This window comes from Phymastichus coffea, unplaced genomic scaffold (assembly GCF_024137745.1).
Source record: "Phymastichus coffea isolate CEN01 unplaced genomic scaffold, Cenicafe_Pcof_1.1 PCOF00055, whole genome shotgun sequence".
Classification (NCBI taxonomy): Eukaryota; Metazoa; Arthropoda; class Insecta; order Hymenoptera; family Eulophidae; genus Phymastichus; species Phymastichus coffea.
In genome coordinates, this window is record NW_026706866.1 from 1,536,584 (window position 1) to 1,557,538 (window position 20,955).

Here is a 20,955-nt window from a genome sequence, read left to right on the forward strand (position 1 = left end):
GCATCATTACTAGGCAGCAGCAGAGAGCAGGACCTAGCGGCTACAATGAACTAAGTGCATTACGGTTAATAGACGCGGAGCGGGTCGTTTAGCAGTTTAGGTAGCGCGCGCGCGCGCGAGCGAGCGAACGAGCGAGCGACGAGGATAAATCATCGCCCAGAGGCGACACGCCTCCATCCCCGACGAGCGCTGCTATATATAAGCTTCCCCCGTTACGTGTAATGGCTGCCGCTGCCGCCGTCGCTAGCTGCTAGTCTGGGCGGCAGACAGAGCGACAGAGGCGAATTATAATCTTGCACGCGCTATAGCCCGGCGCGCATTATGTACCGCGAGGCTCGTAAATAGAAGAAAGGAAGCCGGCGAGCTCTATGGCTGCGCGCTTCAGTTCTCTGAAATGGGCTCTAGCTGAGACTAACACTCGCGCGCGGAATTCTCTTGTGTTCGCGCGAGCCGCGCTAAGAACAATTTGCCCGCTCGCAGTCCCGTGGCGTCCTTCTTTTACGCACGGACACAGTCGACGACGACCGCTCGTTGTGCCGCGACTGTCGGCGAGGAAGAAGCTAGCGAGAACGCTCGATTTTCGACAATGCGGGCTAATGAACGCGCCGATCAGCGAGCGACAGACTAGACGAGCTTCTCTAATTGCAAGACAATTTTCATCCGTTCCGAGCTTGCCAAACTCGCGCGGGACTTGTCGGTATTGGATAAGCAATATTGACGCCCAACGAGGATATTTCAGCCGCGGCTCGGAAATGCACGTCGCAATCGTCGCGGCCGCGGAGAATAAAAGCGCGACGGCTTGTTCGAGAGCGATACTCTGAATATTGTATAAAAAGGTAGGCGCTGCTTCTGCTGCTACTGCTGCTGCTGCTGCTCCTGCTGTTGTCACTTAAAGCGAACGGTTTATCGACAGAATTCATATCGAAATTGGAGGTTGATTAATTTTCATCAGCAAGCTAAAATCGTTTTAAGCCACGATTTCCGCTCTCGGATCAAACGTCAGATCGATTGACGTTCGTTCAGCGACGAGTTATTGGCGCGCCTCAACAATTCAACAGACTCGCGACGAATGCGCGGAGCAAGGAATGTAATTAACAACGATTGCGCCTCTTTTTGCTTCTTTATCGGCGCCAGCCGAAAATAGACGAGACCGGCAGTATCCTGTAAACAAATTAAACGGCTTATCGGCCAGTGCAAAGGCAAGCCACAGACCGTCGTTAATAAAATAATAATCGTCAGAACGGACACGTACGGGTACTTCCGAAAGCGGCATAATGAGTGGCGCATGCACGAGCGCGCGCACATCGGCAGATTATCGTCCGAGTCGGAAAGCCACAGACCGCAAATGGAGAGGGAGAGAGAGAAGTCATGGCTTCCTGCAGGCACGTGACACGCACACACGCGCGCGCGCGTCCGTATATACACACGGAGCGCGAACAAAAGTCGGCGAGTCGACAATAGCGGGCGGAAAAGTTTCGCGGCGGGGGCTTCGGAAAAAGCGCATCCATTTGTCATCGATGATTTGCAGCCGTGAAGCCGTGCGGTCCCTCAGCGCGGTGCGCGCGCTTTCAGGGCGCCGCTCCTCGACCCGAGGGGCATGTTGACCGTTGTCGCGCGCGGCCGACGACGACGACGACGACGACGACGACGACGGGCTTCTACCACTTTTGTGCGCTGGCGCCTCCTCGGCTTGGCTCCTCTCCTCCTGCGGGCAGGCCGCGAGGCCCCTGGATCGCTCTCCGAGGTTGGTCGTAAATCCAAGTTAACAGCCGTGAGATTGACCGGCGAAGCGACGCAGTCACAACACATCCGCTCGTCCACGCGCTAGCCGAGAAAGAGACACTTAGCCTCCGCAGGCTACGTCCTCCGGGGCGCGCGCGCCCCTTACCCTCCTGCCCGTTAATTCCCATCGGTCCGGGAGCACTTTGGCGCGATTCTTTCCCACAGTCGCAATTTGCCGCGACGCGGTTCCGAAGTGGCCGTGAAATCGCTCGAAGAGAGCGCGACTAATCAGCCAACTGCACGCTCCGCAGCTTTACCGTCGATGCCTAGTCCTGATTGAATGGCGTCACTCGGCGACTGCTGCCGTGATTTCTATACTTGCTTTCATTAGCAGCTGAAAAATTGACATTCCGGACGACTATCGTTTCGACTCTATTTTGAGTTGGATTACATTTTATTCACGTAATTTTAGCTGTCGTGCGGTGAAGACTGCCTCGCGAGAAAGATAAAGATCTCAAGGTCTATTCGCAGCAGGCGAATATTGAAACGAATCAATTTTTAAAGCTTCTACTTCTTTTTGAATGCAGAGAGAGAGAGAGAGAGAGTGTCGGCATGGCACATCAGTCGCCCGTAAAAATAACCAGACTCTCCACTCAACCACTCTTTAAATATGATTTCGCTGTTTGATTAATAAATGCAGCAAATTGTAAAACCTGTTTCGTGTAAAACAATCAGTCCTCGTGCCCGACAATTAAATCGTACCTATGCATTTCAAAGATACAAGCTAATGGATGGAAATTAAATTCTCTTGCCTCATACAATAATAAAACACTTTTACCTATTTTAGGAAGGCAGCGTGTCCTTTTAGTGCAATCTAATCAATTAGACGAGCCCGCCTTCTTGGATGAATAAATGAACTAAAAGCTGCAACTGACATCCTCTGTCAATTTTGCAGGTGTGAATACTAAATATGCACTCTTCTAGTTATGTATCGAATCTCTTGTATCAGTTCTCAAATGCTTTAGAGTCTATTTTACTTTCGAATTCAATTAAATTTAAAAGCAAAGTCGAAATGAAGCTGGAGTGAGAGAAAAAACAAAGAAATCGCAGGACCAAATACGACAGATTAAAGGAGCGTTACTGACAATAATCGCTCGATCGCCCTAAGGCGCCTAATTGAGAAAGAGAAAGAGAGCGACGAAGTGGTCGGAAAAAGGGACGCCAGCGGCGATGGCATGGTGACTCGGGGGAAAAAAGTCCAAAGGGATGGTCGATAAAAAAAGAATCGAGATTCGATAAATTGAGACAGGGTGGATTTCGGTAAAAAAAAAGAAATAAAAAAAAGGAGAGAGTGAGAGAGAATGAACGACGAAGTGATCGCCCGGTGTGTTTCTCGGTAAATTAAACGGGAAAGAGAGATTTATGCAGCAAACAGAAATGGTGTGAAGTGCCACGTGACTCTGATATTTTTTTGACCTTTTTTATGGTGACATTGGGAAGGGATGCCAGCATGACTGCGCAAAATTATGATCACAAAAAAAGCTCATTATAATCAATTAAATGCTGATGGAACTGCATTAATCGAACGAACCACAATAGAAGTATACTTGCAGATTTCTTAGAATAGACGCGCCGACTAAAAATGCCTTGGGTAACTTTGCATACAGCAGCCGGAACAAAGTCCAGCAGTAAGTATGCGAAGAGGAAGATAGCGTCGCGCACAAAAGCGTCTCGGCAAGAAAGGGAAGGAAGGAAGCTCGCGCACACCAACTCTCTCTCTCTCTCTCTCTCTCTCTCTCTCTCCTCTGTGCTAGCGGGGTGTAATTGCTCTCCGGTGGGCGGAACGTTGAGAGAGAGAGAGAAAGAGAGAGAGAGAGAGAGAGAGCTCCGTGACGATGGGCGTGGCTCGCTGATTACACCGCGAGAGACGAGGAGGACGACGATACTGATATCCCCGTCTCTTATGATGCCTTTTTTTAACTCTCATCTGCCTGTACTTTCCTCGACGATGTATTACGTTGGTCCTTGCGGGTTGTTAATCATAGATGAGGTAAGCAGGCTATTGTCGCGAACTGTGCTAAAGATTTTTCATTCAACTCGGTTGAAATACGCGCACAAGCTACTGGAAATAGTCCATTGGGCGATAATCGACTGTACGTTTGTCGTTTATTATGAAAACAACCGAACATCGGAAGCTTACGAAGCACTTTATCTCGGGAACTTTGCAATGGAGAAGGTGAGAATGGATCAATCGAATAAAAACACCATAACATCGAAAGGTCGCCTCGCGTTGCAGGACAAATAAAATAAATTTATCTGTCAAGGGACACACCCTTTTGGCGTAAGCTTGCGATCAAGATCGAGAAGAAGGAAAAAGGAAAATAAAAACGGAGAGGTTTTTGAGAAAAGTGTAGAGCGGCGACGAGGAGAGCGAGAGAAAGAGAGAGTGCGAGCAGTTATCTGCTTTACGGGTCGCTATTTAAATGGCTCTTCCGTTCGCGAGAGTCTTGGATTTGGGGCAATTCGAGTGCTCGCCTCGGGGATATCCCTTCCCATCCACGCCCCGCTGACTGGACTGTTTTTTATTGCTCTCTCTCTTTTCTTTCTCTCGCGTGTGTGCGACTGTGTTTCGCCGGGGATGAAGTGGGTGGAGCGCTCGTGGACACAGACTCGCACGCGCGCACTACTTGACTCAGCATACACTCGCGCCTCGCCTCCGGCTAACCCGTCCTCTCTAGCTTACTTCCGCGACTCTTATTTTCTTGTCGGGGATTTTCCGCCGCGCTGCTGCGATACTATACGTGGCTCCGATTCGATTGCCTGGCTTTTCGTTGAAATGCTCCTTTTCATGCTGTCAATTTGTCTGCGCTGATGTGATGCACGAGATAAAAGCTCTTTGATTGTGTAATTGCGGTAAATACAGAGACAAAGACGTGCCAAGCTGTTAAAATAAGCGCGGAACGGCGACACTCCGCGGCCGCGGCGGCTGATCGCGTAATTGCCAAATAAACACGATGTTGGCGGGCGCCGCGTCGCGGCGTGGCACTCATTAAACAGTTATAAGCGGCAGACATTGCCGAGCAAGGCACCAGTGTGGAATTGCGGTCTATTCTCGGTGTCGCTTACTTCGCTTGTCCGAGGCTGTGACTCGAGCACTCGCGCGTTCTCGCTCGATGGGCGTCACTGCCACGGGTCCATTCAGAAGTCACTGATCACTGATTTATTTAGCCACGCGACTCGCTAATGTACCTCCTTTATCCCCGATTGACCAACTACTCATCGCGTTCCACCACCATCTTCCATTATGCACGCTTACAAGGCGAACGCTCATTTATTCGACTCAGCATTGAGCTATTAACGCGAAATCTGCGACAAACGCGTTACCCGACAGCATTTTCAATAAGCGAAAAACACATACGTAATTTTCGTCAAACATGGCCCGAGCATGAATTCACAACTGAATTAACGTCATCTGGAACGGATAGCGCACGAAAGCAGCGAGAGAGATTCGCTAATCAGCGTCAAATATTAATAGAGTGCAAACAAGCCGCGAGAGGGATTATTATTAATTCAGTCGCTCTCGCCGCGAGCGGTATATCGCTTTGGAATTATATTTACGTCAAAGATGAAAATCGCGCGCGGCATCGGCTGGGTGTGTCGCGTGTATATATAGCCAATTTGCCGAGGCTTCGCTTTATCAGGACCCGATCACTCTCTGCTCTTAATGAACCTCGATGAGTCAGCAGACAAGTCGCTCCGACCACGCAACGACGCCCGCGATGATCTGCGATCCTTACACCACCGCACTCCAAACTTTTCACTCGTATCATTCGTCCGCTTTTGTCATGCTCTTGCTAACTGGATGATCGTGTTGCCACAGCCAAAGTATATTTTTATGCCAGTGGACAGAGCTCAAGCCAAGTCACGTCTGCCCTAAGTATTGTTATTATCGTACTTTTAATTTTACGTTCTATAATTGAAATTAAGCGGAACTTTATAAAAATCTTCAACGAATAAAGACACTTGCGTTTAAGGACGTTTAATCTGATCAAATTGAATTTTGTATAAGTGAACATTAGTATGGTGTACACACACACACACACACACACACACACACACACACACACACATATGCGATTATGAAATTGTTAACTTTTTATTCAATTGAGATCCACCTGAATACTGCTTGCACATCCTCTTAATAATAAATGTAAAATAATAAGTTCAACGTCATTGTGCAAGAAATTCATATAAAATTGCGAGGTGAAACTTTATTACTTCAAAAAACCCTTTATTTCCAAGTGAGAATTAATTCTTTATAAAATTAATTCTCTTACGTGCTTGAAAGATTGGATAAGAAAGAGAGGAACAAATCAAAGCGACTACTTGAGAAGAAGGCTTGTTCAAATTACCATACATATTGAAAATTCTATGCTGACATACAGATACGTAAACGAGTTGCGGTTACGCTACCGTTACTAAGGCACTCCTTTGAAGAGGCAATTTCCATCACTGGTATCTGCATCACCGAGAACGCTTAACACGCTTAATAAGCAGCCGAAATGATATCTGATGCAAGTGTTCATTGATGATTGTTGTTTAGACATGGATCATTGAAACTTTTTATATTCGCGACTATCGACATCTACTAAGCTGAACGCAATAATCATATCGCCTTAAAAAGTGGATGCTAACGATTGCAAGTCGCAAATTTTCACACAGCCCATTACAAACAATTAATTATCTCGACACAAGCCCCTATCCTCAAGTGCTATAGTCACGAGTAGCTTATAGTGCGATAATCCGCTTATACATTATTTATATATCCGTAATGCAGAATAGATTTCTTAGCCGATAGACAAATTCACTCTCTTTTTCCATTTGGTAGTCACGCAGAATTATGTGTCGCGGCGAGGGAAGGACGCGCGCGATTAACTCTCACGTGAATTATGAATGAGCTAGTGTTTTTCGCAGTAACGCAGATCGAAGGGGGCACAAGCCTCCATCCAGCTCTGTCATAAATGCATGATGCGCCATAATACACGAGTTGCTTTCAGGGAGCGCGGGGTGTCTCTCCTAACTCTTCGCTACGTGCGTCGTTTAATCAATCTTGTTACATTGATCTAATTTTAACTGTCAAACGTTGAGCATAAATTTTATAAAATGTTCGCGTGCATTTTGTACCGATGAGTAAAGACCGATTGGATTCGCAGTCGTGCCAATGTGACGGATAGACGGTGGATCATTTTGCGCGATAAAAATAATTGATTATCATGCCGATGTCGACTCGGAGAAAAAAAAAGACGTGAGAGTGCGTGCATTGGTGCAGACGAACTCCGCAGCGATGTAGATTAATATGCAGACGCTGTTACAGCGCTTGGCGCACACCAAAGACCTATAAGAGAAACTCTGCTTTCAATATCTATAGCCGAAACAATCGATAAGCGCTTACCAGCTAAACGCTACAGTCAATGTTAATGAAATGTGTATAATCTATGTATTAGAGCTAATTACAGATAAATTAAATAATTCAAGCTATTTAATTAACCGAACAGATTCGACTCAGTGGGAACTATCAGGATGCTCTTGCTTCTTGCTCGTTAAATAGACTTGCCCATTCAAAGCAACACGAGCGTTTGAGTAAAATTAGACATTCTGTACATTTATATACATGTTTATTATTACATAATAGTTTAGCAGTGATATATATTTATCAATAAATGAGCTTAAATACATTTGATAAATACACGCTAATGCTAACAACAAATACATGACGCTCACAGGCTTTTCTTGTTCTTTTTGTCGTACCCTTACACCTGCATTGGTAATGCGCCATTCCGACTATTTATAATACATTCATTGATAACCCAGTTTCTTGATTGCTTTCAAAGGCAACCGTTCACGAGTATCGCGACATTCTACAAACACATTTCGACTAAAAATTCATCTAGTTTTAAATAAAGTTAATTATTTCGACGTCGCGAAACATCGTATAACATTTGAATTTGATGCAAAAAAACTGATACACCAGTAGCAATGAAGCGTGATTTTAATCCGGAATCAAAGACTCGATGGCTATTAAACCATGCAAATAGTAACAACAAATCACGGTAAAATACTTAATTCACGCAAACACATTTTCCAACGCTGACATAGATGAATGCTCAAGTTTCCGTTAAAATTGCAAAAATTTGTTTATTTTTTACTATTATTCATCTATTATTACTCAATGCATTACTACAGGCATAATAACGTAGTTAATAATTTATACATAAAAAACAAGCTATGGTTTGTCAAGAAATAACATGGCGCAATCATTATGCAAAGTGGATTACATAAAAACAAGGTTTGAACGAAACGCAAATTAAAAATGTATTAATCAAAAAAGCACTCTTTGCTCGCCAGCAAGTCAAAGATCCGGAAAGCATTACATTTCGTGTAATGCGATAAGAGTATGTATTTATTTAGATGCAAGCGTAATACTATTATCAGATTAATTTCACTCCACAAATAACGTTTTGATGCTTTATAGCTTAGAAGGTAACAAGTGGTAAAATTAAACTAGCCATTTTATTGTCACCGCGTTCACATTTTAATGGCGTGAAAACTCAAATGGTAAAAATAAATCATTTTATATTTACGAATGCTACTTGTATTTTTAAACTAGCTGATTAGTAGCAATATCGTTAATACCAATTCTCATTTCTTAACTTTGATAAGATAGAGGAAAATGTACAATTGTATAGAAAATGTTGAAGGTTTACTACAGTTAACCAAAGTTTATTTCAGTACCTCTAAATTCAATAATTCAACGATTCATCAATTTTTCATTAATTTTGAATGTCGAAAAAACGTTTTTTATAAAAATTACAGTTGACACTTTTATTCTGACATTCACTTGTATTTGCGACCGGTTCACAATAAAATTAAGTCATTTATGACCAAATTTGCCATGAAAATTTGCCATGCAGCTATTCGTGTTTTTAAACCAGCTATAGCTGACGATGGTCGCTGTGCAAGATAGAACTCAATTTAAATAAATATATTTTATGTATCTAAAATTTTGTTAATCACGTTCTACAGCGTACAAATGTCATCAATTCGAAAATAGATCGTACAGTACATAAAAGTATTTAATATGCGAGAAGTTATATAAAAAAACTATTTTCATAGGAATGCAGCATTTCATGATAATAACCCATAGATGTTCAACTGTTCTCGTAATAAAAATACCAACAACAATTTCATAACACTTGGTATGTCTTTTGGTTGATTTTAAGGCTGACTTTTCAATACTTTTAAGTTATTACAATATACAGTTGACTCATTTTATTGTTATTTACAAGTTAAGACCCGGGTGGTGTTTAGATAATGTAGTTTCTTTTTCTACTGCTCAGCTTTTGGCAGTTCTCATCGCCGTTAGACGCAGTTCTCACACAGTGCTTTTTCCATGCACACAAGTACAATTTCTATTAAATGACTTCACAAAAGCAACGAAAATACGCTTCATTTTTTTTCAAACGTTTGCGATGACTGAATGAGCTCAATAATTCGAGACAAACAGCATACTTAATATTGACCTATTAACAACATTTTGATACCAAATAAGTTAACCATATATTGATTCATAATCGATGCCATATTCAATCAACAAGGATTTCATTAAATTAAAAGTATATTACTAAAAGCTGATACTACAGCAATATCTACTTTCAACAATCGTTACCAAATCTTTTTCAAAAAAAATTCAAGACTGATCACATGTAACATAGGAAATAAAGAAGATTTCAATACATATTTGGTTAAAGATCACAATTTCTAATAGATATATAAAAAGTCTACGTATAGCAAGTGCGATATTAATTCTTATTTGCCGGTTAAAACTATTTGATAAAACGTCACAAAAATTATTTTCACAAAAATTCAAACGTTAAAGCGAGTTTCAGAGCTATCAGCTAACATAAGGGTCACTGTTCGGTTATTTATCCATATGAGACGAGCTAATTTCATAGGATTCAATCGCGCGACGTCGTTTATTGGCGCAGTGCTATAAGACTTGATACAGCGAATTTGTGAGTTTCCAAGACCAAACATTCCACTGCTTATTTGCTATTACATAAAAAATGGTTTGTTTTTCAACGCTCAACTGAATTCAATTAATATGCAAAAAAACTATAAATAATATGTTCTTACCTGCCAGAAGCATAGTTTATTCTCCGAACAAGAGTAACTAACCAAATACTTCCCTTCTGGTGAAAAAGCTAAAGCAGTTACCGGAGCTTGATGAGCAATGATAGTCTGGCATTTTACGGTGCCACGAAGCTCATAGAGCGCAATATGACCAGTACGGCTTCCAACAGCTATCCTGCGAGTAGCGGGGTAATGGCTTACCTATATAAATAATGTACGCATTATTAAGAGAAACAAACTATTATATACTGTAATTTTACTTGGTTGAATCTGCAAACAGCTGGGAAAACTTCGTTTAATGGCTTGGTCTTTAGATGACCAGGATCCAAACAGTGCAAAATAATGTCCATAACCTGCAATCGCAGTAATATTTAAAAATATCATTCACGCAGATTTAAAGAGATGACTGTATTGTAAAAAAACATACTTCGACTAATAAATCATTCATTTCACTCTGCATTTTGTCAATAAGTTGCTCAACAATTCTCAAAATTTCTGGCTTGGCTCTGGCTAGTACACTCGATGCAGGGTTAACGTTGAGAGCTTGTGCGTTTTGTTGCATTGTGTTGAACCTGGCGACTTCTCTAGCCATCGTCGTAATGAACGCAGCTGGACGAGCAGTGGCAATTAGGGTCAAGGCATGACGGGAGGTTCTGCAACTATCTGCAGCTGGAGTCAATGGAAGACCGTAGGTCATACTAGGTACAAGTTTGTCAGCATCACAGCACATTTCAAGCAGACTTAATAGTACCTTTAAAGCATACAATCATATATAATTAAGCATCAAAATCCTTTTTTAACTCGATATAGTTTTTACTTACCCTGGATACATCTAGATAAGGTTCCCACACAGTGAACCCACGGCCAACGAGATCTATTGCAGCTCGTCTAAGAGAAGTGTGCAGTGGTAACTTTGGTGAATGTGGCGCATATAGTAAATGGGTAAGCGCCATGCTGGTAAGTCTAGAGAGGTTGTTGTTTCCGATTCCAAAACCTTCGACAACTGAACTCTTCCGTCTTTGGTCATTGTCTCTCTTTTGATTATTAGCCGACACGTCTTGTCCAAATTCCGCTCCGATGACTCCCAATAATACTACAGCAGTAGTTTGCTTGCGTTTTAGCTCTGCGGCACTTGACGGCTTTCTCGACACGCTTAATTCTATGAACACGCGCATTATTTATTTCCTTTCTTTTCTCATTGAAAAGGGAAATGTACCTTCCGCAAGTTCTTCTTCTTCGTCATCATCTACTTCTTGTGGGTCATTATTTGGAGGAGGGCTACCCGACGGTGGGCTTTGATTTTGATTTTGAGGCGCAATAGGCTCTTGAGTGCTGTACATTGGTAAATATGGAGCCCAACTGTCAACCAATGTTTTTCTACCTTTAGGTCCCATCCTTCCCAATTCAGCCAGTAAAAGTGCTTGAGCTGCTTCTCTTATCTGCAATAAAATCAAATTTTATAGCTTCATCAGATTCAATTCTTGTAATTGGACAAACCTCAAGGCACTGATGTTGCCAACGCCGAGCCATCATTTCGACTTGCGGTCTTTTGAAAGTTTTTGATCCACCCAAAGTAGCAACTTTATCAGGAAGTAATACACAGTGCAACGTAGCTAGCAAGGACCACCCTTGTTTGATTTGGGCTTGTTGCACCGTGTAAATTTCTTCATTTTCTTCTTCTGCTTTGTTCCAATTGACTGGTCTACTTCCCGGTCTACAAAAATATTAATTTTCATTGGTTTCAAAATCATTCAAAAAATTCATGGTCACCTGTGCATTTTACGACTCCTCTCTTGTTCAGGGACAAACGTTGCGTTATTCATCGACATCAAAGTATTAGACAGAGCTACCACGGCTAACAAGTGATTGCTGGTCAGAGTCGTTGATAACTCCCAATGAGCTCTCGACGTGAAAGCTCGCGTAAGGCGTTCTTGCCTGACTAATTCGACTGGTAAGCGCTGTTCTAACTGCGTTACTGGTTCTCCTAAACATTGCTCCAAGTGGCTCTGCCATGTTGGCAACAGGAACGACATATATCCTGGCACGAGCAAACAGTAGAACGTGTAAATTTAACTAAAGAGTACTTAGCAAACAAAACGTAATAATCACCTCCTTTGGATAAAACTCCAAACGAGACAGGCACCATCGGTCTGAGCAAACCTAATTTTCCTTCGCATACCCGATCCAGATCTGGATCCATTCCCCAAGCATGCAGTAAGCTTAACAAGAGTTGAGCTATTTCCATTGTCGAGTTCGGTTCATTGAAAGCACCATTGCGCTTTAATGAGTTCCTGCCGTCAGCGTTCCAACCATCACCTATAAGTTAGTCAATTTGATTGGTTGATTTTAACAATAATCTTTTCAAATTAAATTTAATCATTACAATAGTAATAGAGAGAAAAATAATTGACAAACGAAAGTTACAGCTAAAGTATAGACTATTGCTATTAAAAAATTACATGACATTGTTACATAAATAACAATTTTGAATGATACCGAAAATAATACAACCCTAATGGATCACTTTGTTCTTCTATCGTATAACAAGCTCATTTTATAATAAATTATATATTAACGATATTATGGATCAATACAAGACATTTACCGTGAATAATGATAATAAATAAACACAAAACAGTGAATATGGAGTATATTGCCCTTTATATTGTCACTGTTATCGAGTACAAACTGAAATGAATGAAATTAATAATGAGGAAGCGAACGTGCATGCCTTCAATAAAAGCACCTACGTTGAACACCAGACGTAGATCTTATGCTAAAAATAGAAAAAATATACGTTTCTTCAAAAAGAAATGCAAGCAGCTCACATTAGATGGAATATTGAAAATGAACTTATGATTCGATGAAATGGCCAATTATTTGAAACGTACATAATAAAATAATAAATTCAATATTAATTAACGAAAAATAAAATAGCACCTTGAATTACTGATTTTCACAAGAGCACAATATAATAAATATTGAATGATGCAGTCATAATAATAAATAAAAGCGAGATGTGGAAATGCAATTCATGCAAAAAACATAATTTGCGACAATTATTTTGTGTCTCATGTATTGCAAAGCAAACATATTTCTAACCTTTGCCATCGAGAGTCGACGGCTTCAAGCCAACACTTTCCACTTTGGCTTGTATTTTAGTATGCACATTTTCTGCGCCCTCCTTCATCTTAGCAATTATACCTATAGAGAAATCCACCCACTAAGCAAATTATGTAACTTCGACATGATATTTTTTTTACAATAAAGCCGGGTAGTAAAAAACAAAACCACAAAATAGCACAGTGCTTCGCAAACAAGACTTGCAGATTTACATCTGGACGAGTTGTCGTCAGATTTTTTATCAGTGGATCACCAAGCTGTAAGTCCTGCCATTGAAAACTTATGTTGATATAACAAGGTACAGGTAATTAAAATAATAATGAAATTAATTGGATTGAAAAATCAATTGAAATTGTTGAATTCATCATTGAGCTTTTTAATTGTAGCGTTTCTCAGTCAAATTTGTATGAAATTCAATTCGATTTTTCAATCGTAAACGTGTATATATACATAATTTGTCAACAAAAATAAGATATCGACAGTGAAACAAAAACATATATAAGGCCAGTTAATGTAACAATGAACAGTAATTAAAAAGCAAATAAAATTGTGGAACAATAGATTAAATAAATAATAAATGTAAGAGTAAACAAATAAAATTTGCAGGTTCTACAATTTGCTATAGCACGGTACCATGACGATCCTTTTCCTTCAATATCCTCTCCATGTCGCCAGCTTTATCCTTGACGCGACCGAAAAAGTCTACAAATGTTGAGATTAGTCAATGTTTACCGGGTTTTACCTTACATGCAGTACCTCAAAAATACATTGATTGCACCCGCATTCTTAACCCTTCAACGACCAATGCGGTCTTTGAAATATATTTTTTAAAAAGCATCTACTTTTATTAGTAATCGTCGAAGCAAGTGGCAAATAACTGATGAGAAGTTGAAAATATTATATAGCAGTCATTGATAATTCTCGATAATATATTAGAAACGGGATATGAATAATTATAGACGACCGACAGTAGACATAGCATTTTTAAAGTTGAAAAATCAAACCAATTTTTCATATAGCTCGAATACTGATAAGAACATGTTTTAAAAGGGCTAAGAGGAGTGCCAGGTACTAAGACTGTGCTCACCTGCAATTTTCTTATGCGCATCAGGGCTTGCTGACTGCGTAAGTGCAGCAACCTTCTGATATTCGGTGGCATTAATCAAACCTTGCGCTTCCAATGTTCCAGGTGACATAGCACCATACTCGTCGCTCAATAATTGTACTATAATAATGGCAGCGAAATAACATTTTTTTATAAAGCAATGTAAGACGTTATCGATAAACACCGTGATTCAAAGAAAATATCGAGCTATCGTGGCTCACTCGAACAGGATACCTGAAAATAAAGTATATGTTAAAGCGAAACAAACTTTACCTATTAAGCCTTCGATGTCGAAAAAGAGTATGTGACTCTCTGGATCTTTAGGATTACTACGGAAGCCTTGGATGGTAAGTGGAGCTCCTTTGGCCCGGATTTGATTGCCGTGCTCATTTCCATGGCCACCGTGGAGCTGCTGCAATTGATGCAGACCTCGTTGCGTTGCATGACGAATGGCCGATAAGTTTCTATGTCTCAAACCTCTGCAATGCAATTCAACGCACGATAGTCAGTAGGAGCAAATATATTGTTCTTGTTGCAGCTCTTTTTTTTAGATTATAGGCGAACTCGTACCTAAAAAAGTGAACAGCTGGATTGGCAAGACCTAAGTCACCACCGTTGCTAGTCGAACTAGATGTAGCTATGATGTTCTCATCGCAAGCATATAATACTTCCTCGGCTATGATACCATGCAGGACGCGATCCAAATGGCCAGTTTCCATTTGCCAAACATAAACTGCTCCGTCAGAGCATCCGACAATCATAAAATCGTCATATGGTCTCCATTTAATGGTAACAACTGGGAACAAGTGGCGTGAGGCCAAGACCACGCACTTGCGCTCGGCTAACGACAACAACGTCACGCTGTGATCCGAGGCCACACTGCACACGCATTTTTGTATTCTTGGCTGTAAATACAATAAGAACAACTTTACTTGCAGTGAAGTCACAATAACGCTGAACGTTTTATCATATAACAATACACTTACACTACAATTATCCGGAGGAACTAAAAGCTGAGTAATTTCCCCAGCATGAACGCAGAAACGATGAATCAATGTTCCAGCGTAGAGATCCCATAGGCAGACTGCAAAGTCAACACCTCCAGACACTAGGTGAGTTTTATCATATCTTGGGGATGCGCCTTGGGGATACAGTAAGCAATTGACACGACCCGAATGACCGTGAAGAGTTTGATGAGGAGGCCAACCTAAGGGATTGCAACGTCAAGTTAGCAACAGTTATCGCTTTGTCATTATTCGGCATTTCCAATTCAACAAATTTTTTGCTTACCGTCGTATTGCTGATGATTTCCATGCAACAGCTGCAACATTACAGTTTGCGTAGCCGGGACGATGATGATGCTTCCATCTTCTCTGCCTACAACTAGCCGACTTTGTTGGGGTAAATAAATGCTAGCCGTGAGCTTGATACCGTGGCCATCTCCAGCATCCAGCTGATCCAAAATGCCAACAGGAGACGGCTTCATTGCTTCCCAAGCATCGGCAATACTGATTTTCAAAGTAGGGGGTAACATTGGCGTGGCCGCATCGTTCATTTGAGGCAGTTGAGCGCCTGGAACCTCTGGGACTGTCCATAGCATTACGACACCTTCGCTGTCGCCGCGCAAAAGATACTTTACAGTTTTGTTGCCACGCTGGGCTGTGACTAGTCGCATTGCTGGCGGGCATGACAGAGGCTATCAAAGTATAATCGTCAGAAATTTACTTTGATCAGTAGGTATCTTCAAATTTTACGACAAGTATACAAACTTTATCGCCCGGTTGCGTCAACGTGCAATACAAATAAGGCTGATCAGATTCGGCCGCAGGTGTTGAATGGAATTCCTTGTTGTCTGCCACGCTGCTGCTCAGTAATTAGTGTTAGTTGTTTAGTTCACTTTAATTCAAGCGATCGTTTTGGCTTTCTCAAAAATTAGTTTGTCGTTAATAAGCTTGCATGAAAATACTTTTGAGAAATCAAAACATGCATACGAAAAATATTAACACTTAAAGAACACACATCTATAGTATTCAGAAGCTATCCCATTTCGTATAAAAGTTATTTAGAGCAATAACAGCCCTCTATTGCTCATTTTTACAATTCTCGGCAACCAATACTTATTTACATTTCCCGCAATATAACGCAATGAACTGCAAATAAAATACCCTTTATATACACCTGCTACCAAGCATTCCACATATCGGTATATTCGTGCACTCATTTAAGCAACAGAAGCAAAAAAGAGCCTGCACAATCATTCTATTAGTTTAAGTAAAATCTCATGATGTACTATACTATTAAAATTAAGAAAAAAGCATGAACATATGGAAACTAGTATTGAACGTTGAAATGGATGAGGGAGAAGCTAGTTGTCGAAATAAAAATCGTAAGGTTATTCGACTTGTCGATTACAAAATAAAGACAGTAAGTTTAGTTTAAAAAACTATAGGACAGTTTTACGTTTTAAGCTATCTCACTTAGTTGATAATAAGTAACTTTTACAGGTTTCTGGAAAAATAAATTAATTCTAACACGTGAAAATACAATGGATAAGCTGTAGGAAGAGAAAAAGTCAATGTCACAATACAGTCGCGAGGTAAGACATAATTTTCACAGTGAAGGTAATAGGAATTGTAAATGACAGTGGCGGGTTACCTGCTGAGAGCCTTGCCCTTCAGCTTGCTATAATAGACCAGGTCCAACGTAGATTATGTCAGATGTTAAACAGTTATTGAAATAACATCATCATCGTGAAAAAAAGACCAGTAAAATGCATTAGATTATTTTAAAGATCAATGAATAGGAAAATTATTATTAATAAAATTAATTTTTTTTAGTTTACAATGTAGTACAATCAACTCAAAACAAAAATATTTTTGTATTATGAAAACATATTTTTTGATCATATGAGTTCTTAAGGTGATGATTAACATTATTAATATTAATAATGAATATTAATAAGGAATAGTAATAAATGTTCTTTCATGATGAACAATGCTTGTAAATGCTTCTTATGTCTGTAGAAAAAATGATGATCAATAATGGAATAATAAAAACTTGTGCATTGCTGGCAAGTGCTTCAATACTACTTAGCTGCCATACTGTCTAAAGTAAAATAGTAACAATTGAATTTTATAAACACTTTATCGAAAAAATTGTTAAGTACTAGATAACTATTGTTAGTTTGTATAATAACAAATTTCTATGAGTTAACATTTGTTAAAGCGTAACTGTAAACGTTTAGTAAAAATTATGTTTAAATACTTTGGTACATCTACCTTTCAAGATGTGTAATAACCCTATAACCAATAAAAAAAATACACAGTTGTAAGTTTTATTGAATGATGTTAATCTTTTTAAATGTGATGGGTGTAATTTTAGAATAAAAAGTAAAATTACAAAACTTTAAGAAATCAATCTTTTTCCTACACCTTTGCTCAATTTAACACAAGTGCATTTTATTTTGTAACATTCTTGCGTGAAAAATTGATTTCTCTAACCACTTAAACCAACACTGTAATATTGAAATAAAGAGTACTTGGATAATTTTATTGAATGGCATTAGTTACTTACTTGGCTGGTAACTTGTATAAGTAGCCATGTCCTTCATCACTCCAAAGAATTACCCGATCAGCAGCTAAAAAGTCACCAGCCATCCACCTTTCTCCTCTAGGTGCTGTTACTGAGCATAATACTGAAAAATCTCCAGCATCATAGATCTGTAACCATACAAAAAAGTACGGTGTAAGTATGTAATATGTTAGTTTTATTGAGAAAGACAACAAAATTGCATTTACCTGCCAATATTTAGAACATACTATCAGTACTGTACGTTGATTGTATGGACAACATGTCATAGCTAGGGCATTCAAACATCTGATTTGCTTGCTTTCATGCTCATACAGAGGTTCACTATTACGATTTTCATGTCCAAGAAGTGTCCAAACTTTAACTGTGCCAGTGGTAGTTAAAGCCAATACCACATCATCTTTAAAAAACATTGATTAGTTAATGTAAACCATAAATGTACTTGTTTTAAACTGCATTTAAATTTTTTCTCATACTATAATAATATATTTCTTCATTTGTAATTGATAAAATCAAAACACTCATTAAAATAATTGGTTATATTTTAATGTCTTATTAACATGCACATTTTGAAGCATTAAAATTCAATTTTGATTATATTTCATGCAAAAAAATGACTGGTATACCTAATTTAAAGCAGTTTAGGAATCAAAGAAAAAAATTTATTCATGCAAAGCATAGCCACTTGCAGGAATGCAATCAATTGAAGAATAAGAAATTAATCCAATGTTGTTATTACTTAAATAATAATATTTAGAAATGACTAAAAATTATATAATTTTTTACCTTATGTACAATTATTTATAAATATTGTCTAAGCTTATATTTAACTCATGTAAGCAATTTAAAAATAAAAAATTATATGAAAAATAAAAATTTGTTACTGCTTAAGTCAGTAGAATTAATATTTCATAAATTTGAAGTTATGAGAGATAGTTGAATTAATATCAGAAGTGAAAGATAAATTAAAAATAATATTATGTAACTAATAATATTAAATTATATGAAGTAATATTATTAATTGCAACTTATAAATAAAATTGATTCTTCAGATAAATATTACAGGCTTCTCATGCTTTACACATATTGTATTGATAAAATATAAACGTCTATTAATTTTTCCAAGAGTAATTATGAAACTACGATACTTACAGATTAAATTGTTTTGTAATTATTGTGTGTAGATGATTAATGATAGCAAGGAAATGAATTTGGCTAGGATTGTGATATGAGAAAAAGAAAATTTGATGCAAAATGAGAATGTTAATAAGAATGTTAGCCCAATGTTTGTTAGTCAGTTAATAAACCAATATTTTTTCATGAATAAATTGAAAAATGTTTGTCTTTAGACACCTTGAAGATTAAACCCATTCGAAATTCTAAAAAAAATAAAAGTACAAAAAACAATTTCTACCAGCACTCAAGTACCAGTTTGAATCCATTTTGATTACATGCTGTAACATTATAATGTACATTAAAATTTTTTATAAGTGTTTTAATGGGGTCTAATATTATGTACAACACTAGAAAATTGATAGACATATTTGTTAGATACTTTAACCACAAATCCTCCTGATTTTTATCGATATTAAAACAGAGCAACCCAACGTTATCCACACTTAACTTTACTTAAAAAAATTGAAGCTTTAATACTTGAAATCAAGAGAGTGCGCTATAGTTTGTTAACTTTACATATTTTTAATTATTTGCAATATAATTATATTCAATTATATAAAAAAAATTACTTTACTCAATAAATATTAAAAATAAAATTATAGGATTATAAAGGAATCAATGTCGAAGAAAAAGATAAAAAGCATAGGTGTGAATGAGTGTAACTAACTTGTGTGCACGTAGAACCGACCTTTCCGTTTGGCCGGCCGTAAGACATGTAAAGCACTGATCCAGTCAGGATTGACTCTAGAGCTTAGTGTAAATAAAACTTCTAAACTGAAGGGATCCATCACCAACACCTCTGGATAGTAACTGCAAGTCCATGATTCAATCATTTTATCTTCCAAATAAAATATTATTTGCTATATTTATAACTTAAAAATGATACCCCGAACAAAATAATCTAACATCTTCTCCTCCAGCAGAGACATAAGGTAACATTTGAGTGTGAATATTATTGAGCTTAACTGTCTCACGACATTTTCCATCAATTAAATCCCAAGTACACATTTCTCCACTTTCACTGCTGCTAACAATATAATTTTGCTCCATGATAACACTGGCTCGACTAAGGCACAAGATTGGAGCTGTATGCCCAACTAATAAACATCTTGGAGTCATCTAAAAGGTGTAAAACTTTTCAATTCTAATACATGAAAATATATTACAGAAGTATCACAATATTTAGTTAAATTCTAAATCGATATTACCTTGAGTGTTTCAGGATCCACTTGCCACAAACAAATTTGTCCATCGTAACAGCCAGTGACCAGTGTTTTTTGGTCTCGAGACAAATATATGCATGAAATACAATGTGTAGGGGCAATACGTCCCCACAACACTATAGGTACAACTAAACTTGTGCCAACTGTCATGATTACTAATCCAATGAAACACAAAAATATTTCTTTTTATAATTGAATATTTAAAATTCTTATTCCACATGCAAGACATCTTAAGACTTATCATAAAATGACCTCGAAATGGATCAATAAGTAAGGTGTCAAAGTAATTTAATGATTATCAAATAAATCTCATAAGCAGCTAAATGTCGCAAAATTTCAAGTTTTGTCTAATATTTAAAAGTTCGTTACGGTACTTTCAAGCAAGATAAAGCGTCTGCTACACTACTTTCGCGGAGATGTCAGATGGCATTGACATTTCAAAGAATATCGTTACTGGATATTCTGCAGCCCGAACGTTATTGTAATTACATAGATACAACCATTAAAATATACCTGTTTAATTTTTGGGCAGTAGAAAGTATTACGTGCCTTCAGACTTGGCGAATTTCCCCGAAAAACCACGACTTCTCACTGTATACCCATGCATGTAGCCATTTTGGATTATTAGTCAGTCAATACGATCAGCAACGATCAGCTGTTTACGCTTGCATACTCACGTTTATTACACACTCCTAAGTTTTTTACTCAGAAAAAATCTCGCAGTGTCAACGAACATTTCAGGGTTTTTTTTAATTGATTATATTTGATAATTTATTTAAACATCAATTATAGGTAGATCATTTAGTAAATTATTTTATATGTACGGAT

General features: G+C 38.5%; 1 protein-coding gene across 9 annotated transcripts; it reads right to left on the reverse strand.

Annotated features, from left to right (window-relative positions):
- Nucleotides 1–7,386: 7,386 nt before the first annotated feature.
- Nucleotides 7,387–20,755, reverse strand: LOC131665931 (WD repeat-containing protein 7). Of its 9 annotated transcripts, none has more exons than XM_058938192.1 (25): nt 20,641–20,755; nt 20,113–20,282; nt 19,791–20,023; nt 19,593–19,714; nt 17,938–18,128; nt 17,714–17,859; nt 17,419–17,439; nt 16,796–16,822; nt 15,910–16,003; nt 15,431–15,836; nt 15,127–15,347; nt 14,711–15,045; nt 14,414–14,619; nt 14,123–14,260; nt 13,669–13,737; nt 13,015–13,116; nt 12,022–12,228; nt 11,683–11,950; nt 11,410–11,626; nt 11,129–11,351; nt 10,734–11,071; nt 10,340–10,663; nt 10,173–10,265; nt 9,916–10,113; nt 7,387–9,831 (listed from the first exon to the last, which is right to left on the reverse strand). In XM_058938192.1, the coding sequence occupies exons 2-25, from the start codon at nt 20,275–20,277 to the stop codon at nt 9,646–9,648; spliced, it is 4,530 nt and encodes a 1,509-aa protein (XP_058794175.1). In that variant the 5' UTR covers nt 20,278–20,282; nt 20,641–20,755; the 3' UTR covers nt 7,387–9,645. The 9 variants fall into 9 exon arrangements, with proteins under 9 accessions (XP_058794175.1, XP_058794173.1, XP_058794174.1 ...); XM_058938190.1 differs by having other exon boundaries at nt 19,572–19,714; XM_058938191.1 differs by lacking the exon at nt 17,419–17,439 and having other exon boundaries at nt 19,572–19,714.
- Nucleotides 20,756–20,955: the final 200 nt, after the last annotated feature.